We start from the raw sequence: 17,371 nt of genomic DNA on the forward strand, positions 1-17,371 counted from the left end.
TAACAATTACGCCTTTGAAGTAGATACATATTATTAAAATAATATTTGACTCGAAATTAGCAAGCTGAACCTTCCTGACACAGCGTTGAGCGCTGTGGTTTTAGGATTGAGGTCCCGGGTTCGAATTCCGGAAGAAAATTTAGAAATTATTAATTCCCTAATTGCCCATCTGGGAATTTATAATTTTTAAATTTTCTCTAGGTTTCGGCCGCAACTAGTTACCACCTACCGATATAGACGTGCCGCTAAGCGATTGAGTGTTCCGGTACCATGCCGCGTAGAAACCGATTAGGAGCAGTGGCGTGCACTTGCACCTGACTACCCTAAAAATTTTAATTTTATGCTTTATGTCTAACCTGGTTAAAACGCCTCTGCATCCCACTGATTAGGAGGGGAGGGAAGGGATTTATACAACTGCTACATAATTTAGCACTGCAGTGAAGAGCTAACTTGCAGTAAAAAAAAAAGTAAAACCTATTAATTTACTGACCCTTTTGGAGTTGCCTCTCCAGCTGGCGAGGAGGTTGGCTGTACCCATACTCCAGTCTATTCTTTTCGTGGCGTAATTTTCTGTTAGATATAACCTAGTCTACCGGTTCCATCCCAGTCTCTAGTAGCACAGTTAAAGTCAAAGTCAAAAATATCTTTATTCAAGTAAATAGTTGGCACTTTTGATGCGTAGGTACATTAGGTACATGAGAATTACACGGTAGTGAGATGATGCGGATAACCATATTCGTTAACTTAAAACTAAAGCTACGAGGGTTCCAAACGCGTCCTGGTCTAAGAAGAAGCCCACAACAATCTGAGCCGGGTGTTGTTTTTTCATTATCACCAATTTAAAATTATTTGAAGAGCAACCTGGTTATTGCAATCATTCACACCCAAGGTTTTTTATCGATTACGTAGTCCTTTATACTATAATAGGACATTTCTATAAGCTTACGTTTAATACAAACTTTGAACTTTTTAAGAGACATCTCCAAGATGTCAATGGGTAGTTTATTGTAGAATTGTATGCAATTTCCTTTAAACGAATTATGAATTTTATGTTACCCAGTATATTGTACTGTAAGTTTATTCTTACTTCTAATGTTTAAATTACTGCAGTCACATTTTTACACGCTTTATATTAGCTTCACTTGTATGTTTGTTTGTAACCGACTTCTTTGGGCGCGATTTTGACCCACTTTAAACGGTCAGATTTATTCAAACTTTGTAGACATATCGAGGACCGATGACAATACACTAATCTGAAAAGATTATTCCAATTTTCACTATAAAAAATAAGATTTTTTACTAATTACTACAGCGCCATCTAGACCCAAATGTAAAAAACCTATGGCGGTCGCGTACCTAACAAATTCCACAGAAAACATTAAGCTACTAGATGGTAGAGGGCGTTAGCTATTACTTTTTAATGGCCTGTTTTAAATAATAACTAGAACTTGCTTTTCGAGAGACGGGCACACTGAATAAAAAAAAAAAAATTTTATCTCTTTAATGGTGGATGGGTTACCGATTAATTTTGCTCTAATTAAAATAATAGATCAAGAAAAACTAAAAAAAATCGCTATTATGAATAAACTAAAAGAAAGAAATTAGTTTAGTTTTTTATACCAAGCGTGTTTTTTTAGTTTGTTTGAACTATTTAATTATTTCTTAAATTTAGAAATGTTTTTATAAACATACATTCAATTTTATACACTGTCATTATTATTAGATATAACAATAAAGTCTCACGGCGTTGCTGCATTGTATTGTTTGTTCGTTTATCCCACCTTATCGGGGCAAACGTAGTGAATACGTGAGCTTTACAAATCGACTTGTGAAATATGAATGTTCTTATATTTACAGTTTACTTTATGTTCGAGATTTCTTAGGAGAAGGCTCATAGTCATACAGCGGGCCATTGGTAGAGCTATGTTAGGAGTATCACTACGTGATCAAAGAATGAGGAGAAATGAGGAGATCCGTTAAAGAACTAGATTTACGGACATAGCTAAACGAGTCGCGAAGCTAAAATGGCAATGGGCGGGGCATATAATAATAAATAAATAAATATACTTCGACAACACACATCGCCATCTAGCCCCAAAGTAAGCGTAGCTTGTACTATGGGTACTTAGATGACTGATAAATATTTTTATGAATAATATACATATACCCTAAAACATAATATACATATGTAGCTCGGAGAACCCATGGACGTTGGGGTTCCAAGGTGTTAGGGTGGCAACCCCATACCGGTAAGCGCAGCGTTGGTCGACCCCCAACCAGGTGGACAGACGACATCAAACGAGTCGCGGGGAGCCGCTGGATACGAGCGGCCCAGAATAGTGGAGTTTTCCAGAACGCCAACAGCTTTATCAACTCTCAGAGCACTGGCGCCAAGTGGAAATAACACCCAAATAATATATGAGTAACAATAAACGGGGATAAGCTTCTCCCATTTTATGTTCTGGTGCTTTAGTAGGAGGACACGCAGTGGTGCACAGAGTTTTTGACCAGGGTATGCATAAAGAAGGCAGATGCCATAAAATGGAACAATCCTTCGCATTAATGGGTTGTACAAAAATTTTAGGGTATGCAGAACTTTTGTGCATGTATGAAGTGCACGCCACTGAGGACACGTTAGTTATATCCTTGTCAGGGGATATAATTGGGGGATATAATTTTTGTCTCCTGCCTGTGCTAGCCCTACTCAGTAGATTTTAAGCCTTATGTGTACGTAATCACACCAGCAACAAAGCCCTTCAGACCGGAACACAGTATTGCATCAATGCGGCAGAAATAAGCACGGTACTTCCCCGAGAATAGTCACAAAAATCTCTACTACTACAAAAAGCGCAACTACTACTGGGTCTAAGCTCTAAAACCCCGTCCAGCAATGGCACGTTAACAAGATAAGGGTATTTGGTGTGAATTTTGTTTGGGAGGCTTTGGCAGTGGCTAGTTACCACCCTACCGACAAAGACGTGCCGCTAAGCGATTTAGTGTTCTGGTAGCGTAGAAACCAATTAGGGGTATACCTACCATACTCTCTAACAGGCTAGCCCGCTAACATCTTAGACTGCATCATCACTAACCACCAGTTGAGATTGCAATCAAGGGCTAACTTGTAGTGAAATAAAAAAATAAAAAAATAATAGTTCAATAATCGATCACAGCCCAAAAAAACTAAAATACATATTTACAGATAAGAAAAACCGCCATAAATACTTATTCTTTGAAGTTAGTGTTTAATAATTAATAGCCTTGCATTTTTCACTTTTCAGGTAACATCAAGACTTGGCCATCAGTCATCACTCCATGACATCATTTACAAACAATTCACAACGTAAATTTACCTAGATACAAAGTCAATGATAAGATCACTTAAGTTAATCCAACGACGATTTAGTTAAACTTTTGTTAAACTGTAAACAAAACTATTCAAGTCACGCAATTCAACACGCAATCGAGGTAAACTGCCTGCGTCATAATGACAATTCAAAAATCAAAACAAGTGTGAAAGTGACAATGAAAAAGTGAAAGACTTGTGAGAAAATATTGCTGTGATAAAAATGCGCAAGTTAACAATTATCAACAGTAAGTCTATGCCTAACCTATCCTGAAGGGCGAAGAAACATTAAATACGTAGTTTGCCAATGTAATAATATCTTAATAAATTTAAAAGTGGAAAACAATTCAAAAATCATAACAAGTGTAAGAGTGACAATGAAAAAGTGAAAGATTTATAAGAAATTGTTTCAGTGATAAAACTGCAAAACAACATATATGTGCTTTGTGACCTGTCCCAAAGGAGAACAAACATTAGTTTCGTTGTTTGTCAATAAAATAACAATCTTAATGAATTAAAAAGTCAACAATTTTGAAACAAGTACACAATAAGACAATTTCAAAAAGTAATTAGTGAACAATTTACAAAACATTCTACAATTAAACAATAACAAAAATAATCTAAATAAATTCAAAAGTGAAAAAAGTATAAAAGTTACTGCTAAAAGTACTAAAAGACAGACAAACTAATAGATGAAAAATTACACACTTACTGAAACTGTCCTCTTTAGAACTAACACCCTAAGTTTAAAAATGACAACTTAGATGGTGAAAAGGAAAAGAAAATCACTGAAAAACAATATCTAGTATCAACCAAAGCATAAAATAAAAGTATATAAATGATGACTGAAAAGTGTACTTTGCAGCCCTCGTGTGAAAGTGTTGAATAATCCTGATTAATTCAAAAATTGAACGAAGTGCAGTATTTATTAACAATGCCTGATACACTGTCCTTATCAGCTGGAGTGAGTTTAGGTCTACTGGCCGGGATCGTGTCTGGAGTATGCTATCTTTTCGCCAACGGATTGGCGAAGCCTGGGTAAGATTTCTCTTTGGCCCTTATTTTTATGTAATAATAATTAACTTTCTCTAGTTATGAATATCTACTTTTTTTTAGCTAATAAGTGTAAGTTAAGTAATAAGTGGCGTTACAAAAGACCCGTTTTCTCAATTTAAATGTGTCGTTAATCGTGTGTATGTTAAGTACGCGATATCTCCTCCAATAATTAAATTAAATGTCACAATATATCATGCTACAATTAATCCCAGGAAAACAAATCCATGCAGACTAGTCGCCGGCAATTTAATTTATCTTTTTATAGTTGTTAAACGTGCATAACTAAGCATTTGAAATATGTAGTAATACATATAGTTTGCTTTTTTTTTTGTTTGAAATGAACACGAATAAAATACTCAGGTTGGTCACTTATTTTCCATCCTTATTTTTGTAAATAAATACCAAAAATACTCGAGTATCAAGTATTTTATGCAATTAATCGATTGAGAGTTCAAAACTATATTGTATAAATTATAGTTTCTTGTGTGTGTGTACATAATAATTACTTAAAATTAAAATTAAAGTAAAGATAGGTAATTTGTGAATTTATCAGACCCATTATCGACAATCTAAGTCGTTGATCAGACGTATATAGAAATCAATGGAACTTAGTAACAAAGAATTAAGAACAGAACCCTCATTCTGTCATTATTGCATGCAGTGCATTGTGTCCAGGAACAGTCAAAACACCCCGCGCATGTCATACTTCACACTTGCGGAATATTGCTAGCTCACAACGTTATGCCCATATTCTCATTTTATGGTAAACGTTTAGAACATTAGAGGTAAAATAATTACTATAAACTGCTAAATTGTATGAAGTGACTAACCGACTCGCGCCTGATCACTATATTAGTCAGGTGGTACTTCAATATTAGTCAGGTGTCTGTATATTCTTAATTTATATGCTTAGGAAGAAGAGCCATCTCTCGGAAAACAACGCAATATTAGAATATAATACAACGCCATCTAGCAAGTAGAAGTGTAAAATACTCAATAGTTATTTAAGTCGACGCTAGGTGGCTGTAGTGCTTGAACACGAAACTTTTCGTAGTAAGTGTGCGGCAATAATTAAAATATCACATGCTTTAAGGGGAAAGGTGAACATCGTGAGAAAACCAGCTGCCTTAGAGTTTTCCATAATACATCAAAGGCGTGTGAAGTCTATTTGTACTAGCGTGGTTTGACTACAGACTAAACCCTTCTCACTCTGAGAGGAGACCCATACCGGCTAGTGGGTTCGTAATGGGCGGATAACGAGGATGATGAAGGTCGATTTATCCAGTTATAACTACCAATCCGTGTAATAAGGGAGGTACATTTTATTTTTATTTTATTTTATTCATAGATAGCCAACGCGAATGGATACACATTCATGAAAAAAAACTAAACTTATAATTTTTTATTAGTGTTTTTACCTATACTTGGAGGAATTATCAATTTTATCTCAGGCCTCGATTGCAAGAGAGTCGCAGGTTCAAATCCTGTCGGTTCCGAAATTTTTTATATGCACATTAAATTTATAAAATCGAGAGACTTTTATTTTTAAAAAACATCGATTTCAATACGACATCGCACCGGAACACTAAATCGCTTAGCGGCACGTCCTTATCGGTAGGGTGGCAACTAGCCACGGCCGAAGCACGGCATATAAAATGCGCACCACTAAGCCAACGAGGCAGTAGAGGTGCACAGAATACTGTTATCGAGACTCTACTATTGACGGCTTGTTCATGGTGCAATGCTTATGGCGTTTAATTACGTACATTGGGGAAAGGGAAATTGGATCTATATCAAAGTGGGTTCCGTATTTTAACAGACTCCTTTAACTTCGCATTCTTCTCACTCAGTTGCCTGAACAGGGTGTTCAACTAGGCATATACATTTCTCATCAGAAACAAAATGACGGATCACTAACGGGTGTGTATGCCCGGTTTTTTTGTAATTTACAGGGCTAAATGAGAAATAAAAGAAAGCTCTCGGCCTGTTGTTGTTTACATTCACCTTCATACCACTTAAGTTTGTAAAATATTAAATATTTTACTGCCAAGTTTCTTGCCGGCTGTTCACGGTAAAATATGCTTTCCGCACCGGTGGTAGAGTCACCAAAAACAGACGTACTTTACGTTTCAAAAATGCTTATAAGGTAGGCCTACTTGGAATAAATAAATTTAGAATTTTTTGAAACTAGATACTCTACTTGTTACTACTCTGTCTTGCTGCCAGTAAATAAAACTTATAAAGTGACAATTTTTTTTTGTCAAAGGCATTAAATGAAAATCAATAAATACACAAACTAAAATAATTTAATCAACGCCATACATGATTACTATCTCATGGGACCCTGATAAGGGGACAGTTTCAAATGAGCAACGCATGAGCCATATCGCCGGGTAGTGAGGGCGCCGCGCGTCGAGTTTCCGGGACCGTCCCGCATTAGAATATTTGACTTGACAGTCTAAAGCAAATATTACATTATTTCGAAACTTCTATGTGCAGTTCACAGAAGTACCTACCAAAAGTAAATAATAATAAACTGTAATACATATTTGTAATTATAAATAAATAAATAAATATACTACGAGTATACACACATCGCCACCTAGCCCCAAAGTAAGCGTAGTTTGTGTTATGGGTACTAAGATGACTGATGAATATTTTTATGAATTATATATACATAAATACTTAGAAAATACATATAAACACCCAGACATTAAAAAACACTTATGCTCATCACACAAACATTTTCCAGTTGTGGGAATCCAACCCACGGCCTTGGACTCAGAAAGTAGGGTCAAAATTATTAATTAATTTACTTTTAATGGTCGTAAGTTTTTTAATTACGAGTACTTACTTAGTGATAATGCCCTTAATAATAATACTTACTAAAAGTTCTACTTAATATAATAGTAATTTGAGAATTTGCAAGTTGTGTAAAGCTTTTTGTGAAAGAGCTCGTCCGGGTAATTTATCGCCATGTTAATTTCTTCCGCTAAGCAGCGTTGTTGCAATTCCTTATTCCGGTCTGAAGAGCATGGCGGCCGGTCTATTTAAAGGCGCATAAGGCTTTACACCTACGCCTCAAATTCACGGACACAGGGTGGCAAGTCGCAGGACGTGCTCCTTGCACATCCTGCGAGTGTTGCTCTGTTCATAGGTGATGGTTTTCCACTTACTGTCAGGTCAATTATTACTATAAAAAAAGTCCAAAAGAGCTTCTGCCTACAAGCTGTATAACAGTTCGGCAGACTGTGTATAAGTAGCATGTACAAACTCAAAAATAAATAAATAAATAAAAAACTTATAAATTAATATATATGTTTTTACTTTAACTAGTATACTTATAGCTACTATTAAAACTTCCCTCACACAATACGAATTTAACCAAATAGCTAAATTAGAAAAAAATCAGTTTACCTTTCAATTTGAAAGTGTGCCTTAGAATTAAGACCAACACTTTTTGCAATGGAATTAGTCCCGATTTCTAAACTTTATTCAATGGAGTTAGTCCCGATTTTTGGAAGCCCGTCCCGATTTTCGCATCATCACTAGTGGTGAGTGACGCGATGCGGGCAGTCAGTCAGTGCGCGCCAATAAGCGATTCAAAACGCGAATTAATAACACAAAAATATTAAATTTGATTATTATAATATAAATATTTACCAATATTATTTTATTGAATACTTATGTTTTTAGTGGCTTTGTAATATTTATGTTGCTCTCGTGAGTGGAGTGTGTGATAATATAACATTGGAATATAATTGATTATCAATATTCCCTATAAGTACCTAATAATATTGGAATTTTGACTGGATGTTCTAAAAAGGTTGGTTTTATCATAATTGTATTTAATTATTGTGATAGCTCTATATATAGTTCTATGTAATTGATTAAAAATGTATTTAAACCTTAAAGCATCTGAAATACTTTCATTTATAATCTTAAAGGTTCTGATTAGAACTTCTAGCTCGATAGAAAAAAACAGTGTTTTCTGACCACTTGCTTCGTAAGTATATCTATAGGTATGCGAAGAGGACTGCTCCCGAAAAATAAGGAAACTAGCAGTGTACCTACACTCGAAATAAGCTTAAAGGATTAGGATTTCTGTTGCGTGGGTACCTGTTTATATGAAAAAGTTATAATTTAATTTCGTAAATAAGAGTACAAAGAAGCAGTAAATTTCAGTGCGGTGTTCAAACATTTTACACAATAACTTTTGAAGGCCTCTAAAAGTGAAGTGTTAATTGGTCACCTCAAGGTTGCATTGTAGTCAAATATTAATGAAGTTTTAGCAAATTTCTCCATCGGCTCTAATATAAAACGGATAAACTTCTTAATCATCTTTAACGTAGTACCTACATATAGAGAGACTATAATTTGTTTAATTTAAGTGCAAGTAGGATTCATATACCTGCAATTTCTATAAATCAATTTAAAAATAGTTCGCGGTACGTAATTTTTTTTAGGGTTTATATTGTAGTCCAACTTTATTGAAAAAGTGTGTGTGAGTGTGTGTGTTTGTGTGTGTTTGTGTGTGTGTGTGTGTGTGTGTGTGTGTGTGTGTGTGTGTGTATGTGTGTTGTGTGTGCGAGTGTGAGTCTGTTCTGAAAACCATTAAGATGTAGACAAGTATCAAGACTATTTTTTTTTTATAAATTAATAAACGAATTAATAAAATTCGTTTATTTATTTAATTTTTTGGTTACAATATAATAAAAGGCTATTTACATTAACCTTACCTACTCATTACGTTACAATGGCTCACAAAGGTTTCATAGGTGCATGCCTAATTAGAGTAAATTAGTTACCGGATTGGTTAACCTTAGTCAATACTCACTTGATGCGTACTTACCGTCAGTATTCATTACAGTGTTACAAGGAAGTGCCTATTTTATTAAAAAACACTTAGCACCTATAAACTTAACCTTATTTTCAGGTATAATTTCATTGTTTACATGGTTTTCTAGAAGTGATTCGACTTCAAAAATTGACTTTTACAGCGTTAACAAAATACCTGTGTCAAACTGACCTAACTGAAAAAGTTTATTCTAAATGATTAAAACTTTTTCACTGTTAAGCCTAGATTTCTTAAAAACTCCTCTAGCTGTTAAAACTAGAAATAGACTCTCAAATTTTTGGTACGAGTCTCGCTATAAAATGAAAAGGGCGTAAGCCGTGGTCCACCACGATGACCAAGTTCGATTGGTAGAGGAAGCGGACTTAGCACACATGGGTGTATTTACCCTAGGGCTTAAAGGGCCATGACGATGGGCGGTAGGCTATGAAAGGTAGCGTAAACAGAAGTTTAGAATAAATGTACTTTTTGTCCTGTCAAAATTCATAGTTCCTACGGGATAGAGCTTATAGCCTATCCTTGCATAAACGCTTTTGCATTTATAACATACTCGTAAGTGTATAGCGAACAAAGCCGTCTGCACTTCTAGTATTGAATAAGAGGTGTATCACTTTCTTTCCTTTTACTCCTTTTTAGTTTCTTCATTCATTATCATCATACAAATATCAAAAACTGTCGGATATTATTATATAATATTTTTTTAGCCTTTTTCCATTAATGGGCGGCCAATCTTACCGGCCAAGGGGCGTTATATCTTAAAATACGGCACACGGTTTGCACACCTTGGAGAACATTATGGAGGGCTCTCAGGCATACAGGACGTTTCCTCATGATATTTTCCGTCATGTTTATAACCAAGTGATATTTATTTGCTTAATTGTATCATCTACTCGTAAGTAGATATATCTATACAATGGATAATCGTGGGTTTTAGAAAAAAATTACCGTTCAATATGTTTATTTAATTAAAATTCTATTATAGAGTCATTATCCCATAAACTAAACAACGGCTAAACTTTATAGCACAAAAAAGGTCCATACGAGCAATTTGTGGTATATCTTTTACGGACTCATGTAAGCCCCTTTTTAAAAGTTTGGAGGTACTAACTTTGCTATGCATGTAAATATCCGAATTGGAAGTTTTTATTAAATGTAATGTACACTTGTTTAAAAACTAACGACAAACTCCCTAGAAATGTTAGAAATCCAGAAAGATTGATCTTTTATAAAGTTTCAAAGACAACCTATTTAAAAAGCTACCTATTTAAAAAGCTGTTATGCAATGTGCACTAAGATTTTCAACCTGTTACCACAAAATATACAGATTTTACCACTGAGAAGAATTAAACTAGCTTTGAAGAAATGGCTCTTACAACTCTTTTTATTAAGTCAAGGAATTTTTAGTGCACAAAAATATTTGACTAGATATATATACCTTATTACCTATACTGATATTTTACTTAATATTATGCTTTTTAATTTACCTCAATATCTGGACGTCGATGTGAACGACAAAATATGTATAAAAAAAAAATATAACATCTATTTATCTATACGTGTTTAGTCCCTTTTTTGCCAGATAAAGATTTTGAATTTGAATTTGAATCATGTTCTGGGCTCAATAGCAGGTGATGAAAACAACTATTTCTAAAGGCCACTCTGATAAAACACGAACAAGGTGCGGATGAGTATTAAATAGTCAATAAGATAGGTATTTATTAAACCAACTTTCATCACTATAACCCTGACAGACTGTCACCGTGCTCGAAATTTTGGCGCATCGTCATGCTCTGCTGCCCGTGTTCAAACCGTTGTACACGCCACCCGATGGTGTAACCACGTAAATAACTCAAGCATACATTACAAAATATAATTTAATTGAGCAGAAATAAACACAACCTCCTTAATAATATTATAAATGTCAAAGTTGTTTTGTATGTACTTTACGCCCCAATCGACCGAATCACCCAATCGACTTTAGTTTTATAATAGAGTTAGCTAAAAGGACGGAGAGTAACAAAGGCTAAAAAAGTATGAGATGAGGGTTCTATAAATATAGTTATTGAATTTATTATATTATGATTACGTATACTTCGAGACTATAAAATGTAATAAATAGGAAAAAAATTGTTTATTATGGTAAAAATTTAATGTTGTGTAATGCATGCCATTGTGTGTCTGATTGTTAATTGCACAATTTATATTGACTATACAACACCTTGTTTACTTATAATCTGGCAATAAAGATATATTATTTTTACTATATATATTATACAATACTAATAAAACTCAGCGCATAAACAAAGAATATTAGAGACCGACATAGGCTAATTTTAAGTCGTACATATAATTTTTGCTCGGCATGCATGCGACATAGCACCTCTGGGGAAGTAAATCCCCGGACGTGCTATGTCACAATAAGTTCAACATTACAGGCACATGAGGATAAGCCTCAGGTTGATGGACTCGTTGCAGGACTAGTTCCTGGCATGCCCTGCGCCGTTTTGATCCGTTTATAGGCGATGGTTTTCCACTCACTTACCAACAGGTGGGCCATCGTTCTGTTCGTCGATTATAACTATAAAAAAAAAAATTGGTTGTCTGTAAAGTCGGCTTACTGACGATAGTTGAACGTGACAACGTCGTAAGAAAATACTGATGGAAAGGTTGCATTCTTCAAAAGAAAATTTGATTTTATTTGTTTGATAGATATTATCGTTGCTATAAACAATTGACACCAAATGCCAAAAACATGTAAATGTATTATTGTATAATAGCTGTCCACGCGGACGCATCGCTCACTCAAGTAGGAGAGAGACAGATGTCGAACGCGGAGGCCGACTGTGCCTCTTTTTCGCTCGTTCCGCGCTCTCGCTTGCACTTCAAGCCTTGAATGGAACGCCTCAGAGCGAGGTAACGCCGCACACGTCATGTTTTTTCGTGCGTGCAGCCGGCTCCATCGAATTATAAGACGTTGTCACGTCAAAAGTATCAATTTTATGGAATCGCCAATTAAAGTTAAAATATTTTAAACTAAGATTTTCGTGGTTAATCAACATTTCTTAAGTATAGTTCATCGGGTACATACCACGATAATATTTTGAAGTTCAACGGGTACATACCACGATCCATGCAACTGGTTCGAAATATCGACAAATTCAAAATATTATCGTGGTATGTACCCGTTGAAATACTATACTTAAGAAATAAAGTTAAAAGCATGTTTTTTCGTTACATAAATGAATGAAGTAATACGTATACCGTCAATACCTAAAGGTTAAATTGCACCCATTATATCACCAAGATTTATCCTTAATACATTTTTTTTTGTCACTTACGCCGTTTTCATTTTTCTGTATAAGCTGCTTTTATGTTGTGCAATTTTTGTCCAATTACATTATTTTTGCAGTCTCTAAAGTAAACCTAAAGTAAAAGTAGATCACTTAACTGCGCTGTAAAACCTAGCAGTTAAAAACTAGAACTGAAAAAGCATAAATTTCAGTTTTTTCTAAGGTTACCCAACGTGGAAAGAAAACGGTACCTTTGTACGATAAGCGATTTCACGGCACCATTTTAGAGCATCGATATTAATGAGCTAGCTGCGCTCCGACGTGTTACCCGCCGTAAATAACTCAGTAGTTCTAGAACCTAATAGTAATTTAAAAAAAAAATATTTCCAGGACTAAAGCTAGAAGCCTATGGAATTCTCTATCTATACTCCGTAATTCCAATTATCTCCTTGTATACTCGTAGAAATATCTGTGATAGAGGTGATGAAAGAAGGTTGATTTTCGCCGGAATTTGTTATTTTTCCTGGACCAAATGTAGCCTTTGTTACCCTCCTCACTGTCAACTAACTCTATGCCAATAATAAAGTCAATTAGTTGCTAGTTAGGGCGTAAAGGGAGCGCAAACAAACACAGTTAGAATATGACAATAATCGGTACTGACACGTTTTTTTAATAATTAAAAACCTTCAAAAGCGCCCTTACAATCTTTCTGGAGCGCAGATGTGGCTTTTTCATTGCGAGGGAGGGGTTACTTTTTTTGTATCCCACTACAAGTTAGCCACAAGTTAGGCAGGAGACTGTTATCTCTCCGGGAAAAGGATAAAAAATTATCTTCGCCCGCAGCTTTATCCACCCTCGGAGCATTTGCACACAAGTGGAAATATTATTCACATAATATATGTGTAATAATAATCAGGTGTTAACTCCACCTATTCCATGTTCCCGTTCTTTGGCACACGTTTGACACGTTCTTTTATATCCCCTGACAGGGTATATAATCAGGAGATATAATCTTTGTCTCCAGCACGGCTAGCATGGGCAGGAGACAATTATCTCCCGGCTAAAGGATAAAAATGTATCTTCTCCCACAGCTTTATCAACTCTCAGAACATTGGCGCGCAAGTGGTTATAATATCTAAATAATATATGTGTAATAATAAAAGGGGGTGAACTTTTCCTTTGCCATGTTCCCGTGCATTAGCTGGTGTAAATAAATAAATAAATATACTACGACAATACACAAATCGCCACCTAGCCCCAAAGTAAGTGTAGCTTATGTTATGGGTACTGAGATGACTGATGGATATTTATATGAATAATATAAATAAAAACTTAGAATATACATATAAACACCCAGACACTGAAAAACATTCAGGCTCATCACACAAACATTTTCCAGTTGTGTGTATCGAACCCACGGCCTTGGACTCAGAAAGCAGGGTCGCTGCAAACTACGCCGTCGGTGTACACCTTAATTATATCCAGGGGATATAGTCGGTTGACATAACTTTTGTCGCCTGCCTGTGCTATAGCCCTGCTGGTGGAATATTAATGCAGTCTGATATGGTAGCGAGCTAACCTGCTAGGGAGTGTGGCAATATTTAACCAATACCACTAATCGGTTCCTAGGAGACATCGTACTGTTAATAGGGTGGTAACTAGCCACGGCCAAAGCCTCCCACCAAACCAAAATTAATAGCAACGCTAATCTTGATAAATTAAAAGCTCATAGATTAATAAGTCTCAATTATTATTCCCGGTAGCAACATCCGGTTTCCTCGACACGCGCGCTCTTTCCTGGCTCGAAAGGCTTCGTCATCTATATAATAAATGCACATCACGTATCCCCCCCTTCCTATGTGCGATATAACCACCTAGGCTAGCGAATGAAGCTATAAACTATAATTGCGGGAAAGATAACTGTAAAGATTAAGTATTAAAACTATCATTACTAATATTCAAAAACGAGATGTTATTTGTGTGTACCGAATGGATAAACTAAAGAACAACTTAACCTATTAAAATCATAAGTCTACTGCTGGACATCGGTCTTTTGTTGGAAGTTCCAAAATCCACGACCCTGGCCGCTTGTTTCCAGCGGCTGCCAGCGACTCGTTTGATGTTGTCTGTCCACCTCGTTGGGGGCTGACCAACGCTTCGTTTACCAGTGCGCGGTCGCCATTCCAGCATCTTGGAACCCCAACGTCCATCGGTCCTCCAAACTAAGTGTCCCACCCATTTCCGCTTCAGCTTTGCGACTCGCTAACTCTGGTCGGTAACTCTGGTTCTTCTACGGATCTCCTCATTTCTGATTTGACTTCACTTACGGGAGACCGATTTCTAATCCTAGAACGCGCCACGCACCTCTTACTTTTCTAAGTTATGTGCGTTTTAAGGAAAAAAGTATCACTCGCTTCAACGGTGAAGGAAAACATCGTGAGGAAACCTGTATGCCTGAGCGATCTACATAAACTTCTAAAGGGTGTGTGGAGTGATATACCTATTCTTATCTACACAGTTTAGCTGCCACGTCTGTCCAGGAAAAGCAGTCTTATTCATGTTTTTTTTCCTAGAAAAATAATCAGAGCAATATCTTTAACATAAATTATTGCTAAACCAACCAATTATATTTTATTCATCCTTTTGTAACTAAGCCTTCCAAGACTTTGATTGGTTAGTAGAGTATTAAAGCTTTGTTTGTATTCTATAAAATGTAATGCATCTATTAGATAACCGATTTCTCTTTTCGTAAAACTTGTATGTTATACAAAACATTATAAATTTCATTTATTTTTTGATGAAATCATCAATCAATCAGTCATGTGTAATGATTTCTAATTTTGAAACTAAAATAATTCACTATGTATCTTTTAGTTTTTTGTAGCAAATAATTGCGTGTTAGATGATTGCAAATAGTTACTGTGTTGATTGTATGTTCGATTTGTTTTATTTCAAAACCGATTTCGATAGTTTGTACTTGTTTGTGGTATACTCTAAGTGGGCGGAATCCATCAATGAAGTACCTACTTCAATCCGTTACTTTATCATCTGTGTTATATTTTACCGGAAAGAATAAGAAACTTTACGGGCGGGAACAGAAGTAAAAAATAAAGATAAAAAAAAGACTACGGCGATTATTTCGGGGAAACCGAGATCCATGGCTCGGCCCTTGATCTTTCCATAGTTATATGCGTTATTTTACCATAAAATGAAATACCGCGAAGAAACCGGCTACTTGGGGGTTTGCTATAATTTTTTTGAAGGCGCGTGTAGTCTACCAAATTTGCCAGACTAAACTAAACACTTTTTACTCTGAGAAACCCGTGCCATTCCGCGGTCTAGTAGTAGGTCGATGATTATGGTGACCCGAAGGTGCCAACACAACCCTATTACTAAGCTTCACTGTTCGTCTTTGCGCCAATCTGTCCATCCGATCCTAATAATGTCAATACAATATGGTGTTTCATATTACAACTTGGTACAGAACCCTTTTTGCTCAAGTATAAGTCACCATTAACAAGTTTTTTTATTTCTTCTTTGAGACTGGCCTTAACTAGTTTTTTATTTTTTCTTTGAGACTGGCTTTGAAGCTACAGATGTTTTAGCCATAGGTATGTTGGATTGGAGGGAGAGTGCTGGACTCATCTCACCCGTGGTGAGGTAATGAGTGACCCTATTCCTGAGGTCCTCGTAGAACCTGTTCTCGTGGTTCAGCTGGGGCAGCACGGATGTACTTTTATACGCTTCCTGAAAAATATTATTTTTCAATAACTCGTGCATTTTGGATGATACGAAAGTGTGCGATTTTTTTTGTATAGATGGATATTATTGCAACTTGTAATACATAATTTAAAAAAAAAATCATACTGATATTATAGTGACCGTTTGAAGCGGCGCATTGGTAAGAGCTCGACTTAACTTTTGTTAACGTTCACGAAGCGACGTTCAATGACGCACTTAACTTTTAAGGTAAGTGCGTCATTGAACATCGCTTCGTGAACGTATTCCTAATAATATATCCCATTATATAGGGTTCCATTTCAAATTTAAATATTAGTTTGACATTCTCACTTAAAAATATAACAATTATGTAATCTAAACAGCATTGTAATGGCATTTTAATTGAAAAAAATAAATTCTAGTATTATTGTTACTAAACAGTAAGCTTATTCTCACAAACGATCAGTTTATAACACCAACACAAATTAGCATCACGACGCCAATTTGCACATACATTAAATTATAATGCACCTTTAATGTCAACGTACCTAAATATAATTGCGCTGAAGTAAAAGATTAACCTTTGATCTAACCAAGCTAGATAGATTAAAAAGCTGCTAGTCTACAAATTACCTGTTTTAAAACTATGATGTAATACATTTTCTTATGCGCAAAGTTATCAGTAGCGTACACGTAAGTGGGCATATTGAAAAGGCCCATAAGCACACCAGTTTCATCGCATAAATCGAACGTCGTGAATGTGCCCAAACGACACCTCTTCCTAATATATTCCAGCATTATTCTCACTGGGCATTGTGGGTTCACTAATAAGGTTTTCTCTACAGAGAGATCCTCGTCTGTTGATTTCCGTCGAATGGTCGATAGTTCCGGTGCGTCCTTATAGGCTACTTTGATGTACATTTTCTTATTTCAAAATATTTCTTTATCATTGGATTGGATTGGATTCTTAACAATTATTCATTGTAAAGTCAACATCTCCTGAGGATGCTACGGTTTAGGAGCGAAACGTGCGTAGAGGGTATATTGCCGAAGATCTGTTTGGTGTGGAGTATAAGGATTAAAGAAATTATAAATTATACCACGCAG

At 35.7% G+C, this 17,371-nt stretch overlaps 1 protein-coding gene across 2 annotated transcripts in view; it reads left to right on the plus strand.

Moving 5' to 3' along the window:
- Positions 1-4,043: 4,043 nt before the first annotated feature.
- LOC120629111 overlaps positions 4,044-17,371 on the plus strand; it is a 123,286-nt gene continuing 109,958 nt past the window's right edge. For both annotated transcript variants that reach the window (XR_005658982.1, XM_039897890.1), the window contains exon 1: positions 4,044-4,381. Coding sequence is in view for 1 of the 2 variants with exons in the window: in XM_039897890.1 (XP_039753824.1) it covers positions 4,278-4,381 (104 nt within the window). In the remaining variant the exon portion in view is untranslated. The remainder of the gene's footprint in view (positions 4,382-17,371) is intronic.

This window comes from Pararge aegeria, chromosome 2, assembly GCF_905163445.1.
Source record: "Pararge aegeria chromosome 2, ilParAegt1.1, whole genome shotgun sequence".
Classification (NCBI taxonomy): Eukaryota; Metazoa; Arthropoda; class Insecta; order Lepidoptera; family Nymphalidae; genus Pararge; species Pararge aegeria.